Below are 13556 nucleotides of genomic sequence, written 5' to 3'. Positions count from 1 at the left end.
AATAAAACTAGATCAAGCCCCGTACGATATACGGTTTTAATTCATTTTATAATAAAACTAGATTAAGCCCCATACGATGTACGGTAAGCCAAGCATAAATTATTACGAAATTAATAATAATTTATACAATACTATAAATAATATAATATGGTAATCATTACATCTATAAACGTCAAAAGAATACATTGTTTGAGTAAAAGGCTACAACGTTTTACAGTTTTTATCGATGCCATAAAGTATACAAAATATTAAAAGATGAGAGTAATTTAAATATTAATGTGAAACAATCTTAAATAAATAATAAAAATAATGTTTAATCTCTCAATATATATACTAATAATAATAATAAAGCAAACTTTGTAATGGTGAAGAAAAAATTCCAATCTAAAGAGATATACATGAAAATATTAATTAAAATAATTAAATAAAATAATAGTACATACTTATACATATATTGCAGCCGATCATTAAGATTGCAGCCGTCTTATTATCATTTATTGTTTTTTTTTACTTTTTAATTTTTTATTATTGATTAATGATGATTAGAATAAATATAATTTTTAAAGAAATGCAAAAAAATTAGGAAATTAATTTAAGTATGACACCTAATGAAAAATCCTACATGGCACTCTCTCATAATTGTCAACTAATAAAAAAGTATCCTTTCTTAGTTATATAGAGAGATGGGTGGTTATGATACAATGTTAACTAAAGTTGGGTAAATATGAAATTTTTAATTTTAGTTGGGTATATATGTAATTAAGGTGTTAAAATTGGATATGTATGAAATTTTCCATTTTTTTAATATACTCTGTAGCCAACGAGTCGAACTTTTTTCAAGCAACTTGAGCTTGAGCCTGAGCCCTAAATTTAGACTCGAAATAATTATCGAGTCGAACTCGAGCTTTACATAGTTTAGCTCGAATTGAATACTTATCGAGCTTTCCATATATTATGTATATATTTATATATATATATATATATATATCTTAAATAGTAACTTTCTAATTTTAGAAGGGCTATTTATATAAATTTTGTTATAAGTGATATATATTTTCCAACTTTTCGAGCCGAGCTCGAGTGATCGATGTTTAAAGACACAAGCCAAACTCGAGCCTTTTCGAGCCGAGCTCAAGCCATATTGTAGGTACAACGAGTCGAGCTCAAGCCTACACACGGAAAGCTCGTCGAGCTAACGAGCCGAGCAAATATAGTTTGAGTCGAGCCGAGTCTCGGCTCTACTCGATAACACCCCTAACTCTGTATAAAACTTCTATCTTTTTTGTTGTTAAAAATAAATATTAGTTTAACAACTAAATTGATATGTCATAGCATAAATGGTTGTAATAAAATCATTGATATTAACATATCGATTATAAAACATCAGAATCAACCATTGAGATTTTTTAATCCAAATCATCTTAAAGAGAACATTAAAACAATAACATAAACACTTAACTATTCATTAATTTTTCTTTATACAATACATCCAATGAATAAAGAAATTACAAATGAAATTTTAACATAAGGCAAAAATTCATAATCTTTAGATTATCAAGCCATGTAGCTCGCGATATTTTAATTAATCTTCCGGCAGTTGTAGCGCACTTGACCTCTATTTCCTGTTAATGGACTTATATCACCCATTTTAATCATAGACTTTGCAAAATCCTCAAAGAATTCTTGTTGTTTCTCATTGTATTTCTCAACAAGCTCATCAGTTTCACCATCATTACCATTAAACAATGCTTGATCTGATCTCAAAAGCCCTTTTTTACTTACCAAGTTGTTGAAGTATCTCCCATCAAATGAGCTTGGGGTTGGGTCAAGTGGTGCGAGGGTTGAGTCGCCCCCAACTTGTGGACAAATAGTTCGAAGGTGGCTAGCAAAGCCTTGATCAATGTTGTTGTCATCAGTAATACGATCCCTAAAAGTTCTACACTGAGCAAACCCAAGGGTGTGTGCACCCGAGAGAACAACCAGGTCTTCCTCGTCGAGCCCTTGGTTCTTAAAGTTCGAGACTAGTGCTGGTAAGTCCATGAACGGCGCAGGGATGTTGGTGTCAGCTGTGGTTCGGCTAGCTGTGGTCGAGTCTCTTCTTCCTAGCTTGACTCTCCATGAAGGGCCACCAAGCTACACACCATGCATAACACATGTTAAAACGTTCAAGATTTTATGTATAAATATTGTCTTTATACTCTGTCTCATTAAATGTATCTTATTTTATAGTTTCAAAGTCTTTTTTTTTTATTAATTTCAACTTAATGAAAGTTATTTGAATTAATTGAATTTTAAATGTTTTTTTTATCTTATATAATTTTCATCAACTATTATATAATATACAAAAAGATTTTTAAGGTCAAAGTCGATAAAGAAAGAGTTTCAAAATATATACTCGTAACAATACACATTTAGTAAGACGGAGCTAGGGAGTAGGTTTTTAAGAACATGTTTATATCATACTGTGCGTACATATTGCAACGACAGAATCACGACATATGTTAAATATATTAAACAAACTTAGTATCATGTGTTTTTGCTTTGAACACATTGATTGATTTTATGTATTAGGATTAGTGTCCCAGAATATAATGAACTTATGTTATGTGATGAACATGGTATGCAATTAAATTGTTATACAATCCATTTTATGTAACCGTGCTCTGCCACGTAGGAGCCAAGTAGGCGTTACTACAATATCAAATGAACTGAATAACGAGTTGATTACATACAATGAACACCTTAGTAGTTCATCACATAACATATACATTCTTGTATATTTCATTACATTTCAAAAATATTAGTATAAATACTATATATATATATATACTTACTGCAACAACAGAATCACGAGCAGCAACGGTCAAGATATCAGCACAAGATACTACGGGACGACCACAAACTTTGTCCACCTCAGACTTGATTCGGTCAATAACTTCAAAACCTCTAGTTGAGTTTGCATTTGGAGCTGCATTTTTCTCGCTATCGATCGTTGAAGTTTGATCCAATAGAATGGAAGCATCACATCCCTGAGTACATGATATATAAATAGTTAACGACTTTGGTCGTTATAAATGAATCATATGTAAAGTTGCTAGGAGTTGTAAATAGTACTTACGTTAACAAAACAATCATGAAAATGAAGACGTAACAAAGAAGCACCCATGCGACGTTCTTGGGCTATTGCGTCCTCAACAACGCGTTTGATGGTCGGTAGAGCATCAGGGCACACTCGATCATAATAAATTGGTGACAGATCTGTAGCGGAAGATTTGGGGATGATCGAAAAAATGAGCAAATTAACAAAGAGAGATAACAAGCTGATAATATTCATCTTCTCCATATAGTTGGTTACCAAATGAGTAGTTGCTCACTATGAATTATTTGTGTTGTATTTTGTTATCTATCTTGTGGTGGTCTTATGAAGTATTTATAAGGAACACAAATGTTAATTTACATAAATAGTTGAGTTATTCAAGTTTCAGATCAACACTTTTCATTATTTTATTATATTTGAGATTTGGTTGATAAAAAGTTACATTGTACACATTTAGGAACTAGTCTAGTACGTTTATTAATAAACATAAACATCAGAAGAAAAGTTTTACTGTAATAGAGTTTGACTTGGCTAACAATCGCAAAATGGATTGGTTCATAATTAACCCAAAGAAGTTTTCAAATTTAGATAACTTATAAAAATATGATAAACTTATTTTGAAATGACAGTGATATGAAAACCTTCTTTGAAAAGTACAAGACTTGACTTGAATAGTTGAATGCCAACTATTGTCAAACTCAGGTCTGATAGCCCCAAAAAATTACATGATGTAGAGTTCTAGACAACTTACAATTATAGTACATTATAATTAGAGTTAATTACTGAAATGGTATTTTACGTTTGCGTCATATTATTGGTTTCATACCTTTTCTTTTGAAATTACGCTGATCATACCCAACATATGCAAATCTCCACTCGGACCATACAGAAGGCTAACGCCGTCAGCTGGCCGTTAAAACCTCCCCCACGTGACTTGCACGTGAGGGATAAATATGTAATATCGCGTTTCTTAATTACTGAAATGGTACCTAACGTTTGCACGATATTGCTGGTTTCATACCTATATGTTTCTTAATTACTTAAATGGTACCTAATGTTTAGTTATTAATTTATTTATTTTTATTAATTTGTTTTATTTTTCTTTTATAAAAATTCTCCAAAATTTGTTACAATTTAAAGAAAATAGTCAGAATACACTTATAATCCACTCAAAAATAATACCAAATAGCTATTTCATAACAAAATATAAGTTTAAAGTTCACGAATAACCAAAAATAGCAATAAAGTATTAAAAAGCAATTTTAAAAAAATTTGCGAGGAAAATTTTTTATTTTGAAAAAATTCCGGAAATACCGCAATGGTAATACCATAAATACAAGTCAGTATTTACTGCGACACGAAGCTTAAAGCAATGTTTAAAATACCCGTAAATACCAGCTGATATTTCTGGTATTCCTAGATATTTCTGTTATTACCGTTGCGGTATTTCTGAAATTTTTAAAAAAGAAAATTTTATTTTTTTAAAAAAAATTATTTTTATGATACTTTATTACTATTTTTGGTTATTCGTGAACTTTAAAACTTATATTTTGTTATGAAATAACTATTTGGTATTATTTTTTAATGGATTATAGGTGCATTTTGACTATTTTCATTAAATTATAACAAGTTTTGAAGAATTTTTATAAAAGAAAAATAAAATAAATTAAAAAATATATAAAATAATTAATAACTAGACATTATGTACCATTTAAGTAATTAAGAAACATATAGGTATGAAACCAGCAATATCATGCAAACGTTAGGTACCATTTCAGTAATTAGGAAACGCAATATTACATATTTACCCCGCACGTGCAAGTCACGTGGGGGAGGTTTTAACGGCCAGCTGACGGCGTTACCCTCCAGTATGGTCCGAGTGGAGATTTACATACGTTGGGTATGATCAGCATAATTTCGAAAGAAAAGGTATGAAACCAGTAATATGGTGCAAACGTGAGGTACCATTTCAGTAATTAACTCTTATAATTATATCATTTAAAGTAAATTACACTTTTCGTCATTGAAGTTGACACGTTTTTCACTTTTGATCTATAAACTTTAAAAATTACAATTTTAACCCTAAAGTTGGCCAATTTTTTCAATAATCGTCCTTTGGCCTTACAACGTTAAAAAATATCCGTTAATGTACGCACGTGCTATACACGTGAGGGCACTAATGTCATTATACCTTACAGAGAGGGACGAAAAGTGAAAAATAGCTACTTGAGGGACGAAAAGTGAAAAAATAGCTACTTGAGGGACGAAAAATGAAAATCATACAAATAAATTGATTCTTCCATTCTTTCTTTTCCAATCATCTTATTCGATCATTTTTACCGATGGAATTTTCCGACTAGACATTTATTTTCCGATGATGTAACACCCCGCTAAAGCGAAATATACGGGATGCACAGATAAGCACAAGCACGCACAATACAAGTTCAAACACAACCATTAACATTAAAAGATAAGTAGTGTTATAAGTTATTACAGCACATGGGATAAACCCAAAATAGTCATTATCAAGAAAGACAGAACAATTGTCTTTACAGCACCAAGTCTTGAACTAAACCAAGCAAAAGGAAGTCTTCACAGCTACTGATCTTGTACGTACGAACAATCCCAAAGGAATGAGCTAAGAGAACGAAGACTCCTATGATAAAGATCTAATAGTCTAGCCTGAAAAGCATGTAAGTTCAAAAGGGTCAACTACAAAAGTAGTTGGTGAGATTCACATAAAGTACTTTATAGTTATACATAGTTCTGTATGTATAATAAGAACATGTCATAAGATCTGTACGTCTGTCAAAATACCCTGCTATAATAACAATAGTTTAAGAACCAGTATTGTACTTAATATGTGTGTCTATAATTACTGCTAATCCGCTTGGCCAAAAATGAACCATAATGAACCAGTGAGCTCACATAATCAAGTAAGTTATAAGTATGATCTAGATCAGAACAGATGATCAGAACAAGTGATCATTATAAGTACAGATAATATGCATCCTCCTGTACCGTGGAGAATGAGGGTGGGCCTACCCTAACAGCGCTGTCCATGATTACCTACGGTCCATTCCAAGAACTGATGGGAGATGAATTGATAGCAGTAAAATATAGGTCTCATACATAGAACGATAAGTATATATAAATGATGTGAATGTATTCAAGATCCTGCCCATTCAAGATCTAAAATACACCTTTTAGAGAATAGATATGATGTTAAGAATGTACTCAAGATTCTGCCCATTCAAGATCTAAAATACACCTTTGAAGATAATCCAGAATCATTTCATAAATAGTTTGTACGTTCATAAAAATTGTACGTAAAACAGTCCAAGAACATATATATATATATAAGTCTGTATATATATATGCGTACAAAATAGTTTTTATGCTTTTCAGTCCCCGATAAAGAACTTTGAACAAGATGTAAAAAAGGGGAATAGGTGAACTCACAGTGATCTGGTACCCGCACAGTTTTCGAACACAAAGAGCACGCACATAGGTAGATAGATTATATCTATCAAAATCCAAGCACACCTTGACAGAAACCTAAGTACACGTTGTTGGTCACATAATATGCACATATATTAGTCTTGGTGATTACTTAATCACAAATGTCCTTGATGATCCGATGATTTGGGTCCTTTGAAGATCTTTGAACGTTTTGACTCAAAAAGGGTTTAAATGAACTTTAAGTACGTGTACTGGACTCGAACTGAGCGTTTTAGAACTCACACATAAGTACTTATTGTGTTAATGAGTTGAACAAGTCTTAAATAATGAACTTTTAGTCTTAAGAACTTAGTTATTGGTTCATAGCACTCGTACTTTAATAATCGAGAACAACTTATGTTTTTGGTGCACTTAAATAGGGTTTGTACATTGAACGTTGTTTAGCTCGATTTATGAACTAGCTTTGTTGTCAAGCTGTAGCCTTGAATATACTTAATCAAGTGTGCATCTTGATTGAATTAGGGTTTAAGATTTAAGATCATTTTAGAGAGATTAGGAACAAGATCGACTAGTGTTTTATGTAAGCAAATTAATTCAAGTCCAATGCACAAAATCGTCTCACATTTGTTATTTAGATCGTCCCCACTGTTGCACAATTTTAGGTCGTTTTAGGTTCATGTCCAAAGAGATCGTTTCATATACATAGCCAAAAGAGGTCGTTTCTTGTTCATAGCTAAAAGAGGTCATTTCTGGTTGTGGTTGTATAGATCGTTCCAGCCCAAGCATTTAGGTCGTTTCATCATTGTGGCATTAAGATCGTTTTGGTTCTGGTCAATAAGATCGTTTCATGCTCACAAGTTTAGATCGTTTCATGCTCACAAGTTTAGATCGTTTCATGCTCACAAGTTTAGATCGTTTTAGCTGCTTCATCATTTAGATCGTTCCATCATTCTGATCGTTCTAGCATTCCATAATCATGTCTAAAGTCGAATCCACATTAGATTGAGTGAAACCGATCGTATGATCAGTTGCCCAGAATGTGAATCAAGACCGAACCACACTTCAACCATAACAACAACGAGTAGCAGCAGTAGTAGCTCAAGAACATGAACACGAGCCCAATCAACCAAGAAATCAAGTCTATAGAGGTCTAAGTCGATCTTGGAACGTGTTAGAACCTTTTATCAATATATATTATCATAATAACACCATTTTCTTAACATATTTTCAGATTTCAGAATCAAACTAACACATGAACACTTTGAACTTCAAGAACTAGTTATGTTCATATTTGAAAAATGGGTTTTGCAATTTAATCATGTTATGACCCAAATTTGTTCACCAAAATGATGTTAAACACATTTAGACACAAACCCATTGCTTATAAACATGATTCTTTAACAAAAATCGGACCAAATCATCAAGAACAAGAACATAAAAAGTACACTTTTATTTTGATCAAATCCTCAAAAAGATGTTGTTATTACCTGTGATTTGATTCTAGAAACGTGTTTTGATCGTCACAAGGAACCCAAAAGTACAAGTGATTTCACTCAAACAACCCAAGATCAAGGTGGTGATTTTGTGTGTGTTTATATGCCTGACTATGTGTTTTTAGTGAGAGAAAGGTGTTTGGAGGTGATGAATGAATAGTGTGGTTTCTCACACTACATTTTCCTATTTATACCTTTTCCAATTGGATGCACTAGGTATTTTCCAAGGGACTATTTGTGAACATTTTGCACTGGAACAATTATGGACATGAACATTTACGAACCGAACTTTCATATTTTATCGAATTAATTCATAATCCGTCACATAAATCAAGATTTAAGATTAAATTGACCTTCAAATAAGCACATATTTTAAGTTTAAAGTACGTCAAGAACTTAAATAGATTGGACCGTCTAGCCGTTCAGATGGCGAAAGTATGATCTAAGAACTTAATTAGAATATTCGTAAAGCGGTTGTTACAGATGATACCTAATAAAAACTCGACTTTGAATCCAAATCTAAACCACAAACAAAATCATTTACTCAAATTCATGACATTCAAAACACAGCCAATCAAACAAATTATAGTTCAAACATGCCAATCATTTTTTTTTTCTTTTCTAAATTTTGATTTTAATTGAAAGGGGGACGGTGGATGGTGGTGATTCTAAGTGGCGGCGGTTGGTTGGTGGTGATTCTAGTCGGCGGCGGTTGGTTGGTGGTGAATGTAAACGGAGGTGGTTGGAGGTGACTGTAGACGGCGGTGTTTGGTGGTAATTGTAGGCAGCGGTGACTGGTGATGATTGTAGGCGGTGGTGGCTGGTGTTGATTGTAGTGGCGGTGGCTAGTGGTAATTATAGGCGGCGGTGGCCGGAGGTGGCGGTGGGTGGCGATGGCTCGTGGTGGTTATAGACGGCGGTGACTGATGTTGGTTACAGACGGCGGTGGCTGGAAGCGAGGGCTGTTGGTGGTGGTTATTAGGTGGTGGGGATTGGAGAGGCTTGGGGGTAACGGGGAAATAAATGTCTAGTCGGAAAATTCCATCGGAAAAGATGATCGAAAAGATGATCGGAAAAGAAAGAATAGAAGAATAAATTTATTTGTATGATTTTCATTTTTCGTCCCTCAAGTAGCTATTTTTTCACTTTTCGTCCCTCAGGTAGCTCTATTTTCACTTTTCATCCCTCGGTGTAAGGTGAAATGACATTATTGCCCTCCCGTGTCTAGCACATGCGTACGTTAACGGCCATTTTTTAACGCTGTAAGGCCAAAGGACGATTATTGAAAAAATTGGCCAACTTTATGGTCAAAATTGTAATTTTTACAGTTTAGGGATCAAAAGTGAAAAACGTATCAACTTCAAAGACGAAACGTGTAATTTACTCTATTATTTATATACACGCAGCTTCTGAAAAAAGTTATATTCGAGGTTCATTAATTGGACTTTATTGACTTAATTATTTTATAAAGCAGTCAAAAAATATTTTAGAACAAGCAATATATCATTCTCTTAGCAAGTAATTTTATTATCCATATTCATTTTATTACGTAGAACTTTGTTCCATTTGATTCGATCAATAGAAATTTCTCTAAATTTTTCAAGGAGAGTTATAATTATTATGATACATGACTAACTAATCATTAAGTTAATAGGCAGACTACCCGGTAAGGAAGGACTTGTTGAATTTAAGGTGATTCAGGTTCATGTTTTATATTTAAAAGACAAGGATTTCTTCTAATACATTATTGTGTTTTTGGGCTAACTATTAAGGGGTTTTTCTTCTATTAGGTATTGGGTGAATGGTTTTAGCACGTGGATCCGGTTAAAACAACTTAATATAGGCCCCAAGTTGTAATATTCAATCCGTACCATGTGTGTGTTTGGATGGGGCTTTTTAGGAGTTGGGGCTTGAGGCTTTTAAAAATAAGATTTGCTGGGTCTGTTTGGATTAAGGAGCTTAAGGCTTTTCTTAAAAAAAAAAGGTCCAATGGGCTTTTAAACAAAAGCTTCTTCAATGAACGTTAAAAAAAAAAAGCTCTAGACCCTAATTAATAAAATTACTCATCTACCCAAATACAAATAACATTCACGTACAAATCTAATCGATCTCTCTTGATGACTGATTTTTTGGTCTCTCATATTCATCTACTCTTCGTCACAGTAAGTAATTTTCTATGTTCATCAATGAATCATTATTTTGTTCTTAGCTAATTAATTGTTTTTTTTTATATTCACTAACTTGTTTTGACTAAAATAGTTTCAAATAAACATAGGCACTAATAAGATTTTTCGTCTAGTTCAATGACATTCTCTAAGTTGTAGGCTTTATTTACGTGTATTATCACGTCATGGTATTAAACATAAACACCTCAAGGCTTTCACGAGATGCCAACACCTATAATTGATATCAAAAAACAATATTATTAATGCCAGAATGTAATAATCACCGAATTTACAATTCAAACCACATAGTTAAATTTTGTATCTATGTTGTTGAATTTATGCTCATTGTTAATTTTGTAGGTTCTTTTTTTGATATAGTAGGTGACAATTTATAGAAATATTTTTTTTTTATATTTGATATGATGTATTAGTTTTGTTTATATTCTATTTTCTCTTATAAAAAAAACTCTATGCCCATTAATGTAATTTTATATTGTTTGCAACATCTTACAATTTATTTGCCAAACAGTTTTATACAAATTAGAAGCTTTAGTATTACAGCTTCAGTCTTTAGCTCCAGCTCTTAACTTCAGCCTCAGCCTCTAGTTTCAGCCCCAACTAATTTTGCTAAACATACCCTAGATATGAATAATTGACAAAGAGATGGCGTAAGAAAAACAAAATGTCTTATAAGATATTTAATTATTATTGCATAACGTAGTAATAACATTACATTATTTTCCCTACTTTTGCAAATCAATTTATTGAAGAGTTACATGTATGAGTAGTAGTAAAATGTTAAATTTGTCATTCCGTTTGTGAATGTAAAATAAGAAGGTAGATACAAACGAAATGGGTATTAAATTATCTTTCTCGGGAACAAAACTTGATCCCTTTAGAAATTGGGGCCATCTCAGTTTTAATAGATTTAAGCGATTAAAGATGGAAGCAGAGGCAAAGAAACATGTGTGAATTTGGCCCAGCCGACCCAACCTCCTTCGCCACACAACTATATTCAACCTCTTTAGAACCGTTTAACTATTGTAACATAAAAGGTGATGACAACACAACATGTTGCAAGGTGATCTGTTATTGATGACGTATCCATATTACGCTACGAAAGGCCTGCCAAACGGACAAGTGCTAACCCGCAGCGTCACGAAGGAACCTGCGTGGGAAAGGCGTCCAGCTGGAAATAATACCCAAACAAGGAAGAGATCACATAAATCTCTTCTTCCCTAAAATAAGGACAAATCGGTTACAGTCGATAAAGAAAGGTAATCCGATCCATAATTAACGGATAGACTCAATGAGGAGGAAGTTTCCTCATTGACTCTCCTTTCTCTTAATCACACATCTCCTATATAAGGAGACCCAAAACCTTGACAAAGATATATACAACCGATCACTCAACAAATACACATACTTCTGACCGTAAACATCAATGGCATAAGATGATGTTCATAAACGCGGTTGGTCATTCATATATATAACCCGATCTTAATCGGCTACACCTCGAACCCTATTCAATTGGCGTAAAGAGGCTTACACTTTACCATATGGGAATCACCAACGAATAGTCCAAAACCCCTCAAACCCCCTTTTCTAACCCTAGCGCGATTTAGTGTACAAACATTGGCGCCATCCGTGGGACCGCTCTATTGAACTAAAAAAACCCATAAATATACCGTTCTGTGCATCTTACGCCGTAAAAAATGGTAAAGAAAAAAAACAGGATGACGAGAGGAAGGAGGTCAACTCTGGCCATTCAACAAGCAAGAAACAGCAATTTGACTGTGGCCAAAACGACACCAGGAGGTTTTTATTTCCCATTATTTGGAGAAAGCGAACCTTCAAGCGATCCGCTCATCATTCAAGTCACCGTATTCAACGTTGACGTCCGGAGGGTATATCTGGACGGTGGAAGTGACTGTGACGTTATCTTCGAACACTACTTCCTCAAAATGCCAGAATCCATACGAGCCCGAAGGACGGATCCCCGGGCATCACAGATGGGATACACGAACGAACGGAGACGTTGGATCTCTCGATAGTACGATCTCCATCCCCCTACAATATAATTTTAGGAAGACCTGTGATGCAAAGGATGAAAATGGTCCCTTCTGTCATCCATAGGGTCATTAAACTTCAATCTGAAACAGGGATAGGATCGATCCAATCCTCTTACGAACCAATAAAACAAATCAATGATGTGAAAAGGGTGGATGACGACGTCCCCCTACCTCCATGGAAACGCAAGAAGAAGAGGGCGCAACAAAGTTGGTAATTAATCCAAGCTTTCCCGAACAAACGATCTCCATAGGTGCTCAACTTTCAGAATGGTGCAAGCACAAACTTAAAAAACTGTTACAGGCCAATGTAGATGTCTTCGCATGGGACTATTCAGATATGACGGGGGTTCCAAGGACCCTAACATTGGAAGGAAAGCCCTTCGTCACAGAGCATCGTCTGAAGGAACACAAGCATATAGAGCCTATTCACCAGAAGAAACGCAACCTTTCCGCCGATAGAGATGAGGCTGCTAGGAAGGAGGTAGACGAACTACTTAAAGTTGGGATAATAAGGGAGTCCGTCTACCCTATTTGGATCGCCAACTCGGTAATGGTCAAGAAAGGAGACGGAGGGTGGAGGATGTGTGTTGACTTTACAAATATCAATAAGGCATGTCCAAAAGACTGTTACCCCCTCCCGGAAATCGACTGGAAAGTAGAATCGTTAGCAGAGCATAAGCTAAAGTGTTTTTTGGATGCATACAAAGGGTACCACCAGATACAGATGGCGGAAGAAGATGAAGACAAGACAGCCTTCTACACCAATAAGGGAACCTATTGTTATCGAAAGATGCCCTTCGGCCTTAAGAACACAGGAGCTACGTACCAAAGGTTAGTCGACAAGGCCTTCGCTACACAGATAGGTAGGAATCTAGAAGCATACGTCGACGACATGGTTATCAAAAGCAGGGATGAAGAAGGACTCATTAAAGATATCCTGGAAACCTTCGGGAACCTCAGGAAAATCAACATGAAACTCAATCCCAAAAAGTGTTCGTTTGGTGTGGAGGAGGGCAAGTTTTTAGGATACTATGTAAGCAACAAAGGCATCCACGCAAATCCTTCCAAGATAAATAAGTTAAAGCAAATTTCAGCACCAAGGACAATCAAAGAAGCCCAAAGCCTGAACGGCAAGTTTGTCGCCCTTAGCCGCTTCCTCTCACGCGGAGCTGACAAGCAATTACCCTTTTTCAAAGTATTGAAAGGATGTCTCAAGAATAAGGATTTCGCATGGACAGAGGAGGCGGGGAGAGCTTTGGAACAGATG

General features: G+C 34.5%; 1 protein-coding gene across 1 annotated transcript; it reads right to left on the bottom strand.

Moving 5' to 3' along the window:
- Positions 1-1496: 1496 nt before the first annotated feature.
- Positions 1497-3343, bottom strand: LOC122585512 (cationic peroxidase 1-like). The gene is made up of 3 exons (XM_043757637.1): positions 3119-3343; positions 2835-3029; positions 1497-2133 (listed from the first exon to the last, which is right to left on the bottom strand). Exons 1-3 carry the CDS (start codon positions 3341-3343, stop codon positions 1579-1581), a joined length of 975 nt encoding a protein of 324 aa, XP_043613572.1. The 3' UTR covers positions 1497-1578.
- Positions 3344-13556: the final 10213 nt, after the last annotated feature.

The sequence above is a fragment of the Erigeron canadensis genome, chromosome 1 (assembly GCF_010389155.1).
Source record: "Erigeron canadensis isolate Cc75 chromosome 1, C_canadensis_v1, whole genome shotgun sequence".
Classification (NCBI taxonomy): Eukaryota; Viridiplantae; Streptophyta; class Magnoliopsida; order Asterales; family Asteraceae; genus Erigeron; species Erigeron canadensis.
This window is presented reverse-complemented; position numbering and strand designations above follow the sequence as displayed.

What these genes read in the sequence shown, in the direction of transcription:
- LOC122585512 (XM_043757637.1), bottom strand. Translation starts at nt 3,343, where the DNA reads ATGGAGAAGATGAATATTATCAGCTTGTTATCTCTCTTTGTTAATTTG. An exon ending in TTCATGATTGTTTTGTTAAC is followed by an intron (nt 3,030 to 3,118) that starts GTAAGTACTATT and finishes TCATGTACTCAG; the next exon opens with GGATGTGATGCTTCCATTCT. An exon ending in CTCGTGATTCTGTTGTTGCA is followed by an intron (nt 2,134 to 2,834) that starts GTAAGTATATAT and finishes CATGGTGTGTAG; the next exon opens with CTTGGTGGCCCTTCATGGAG.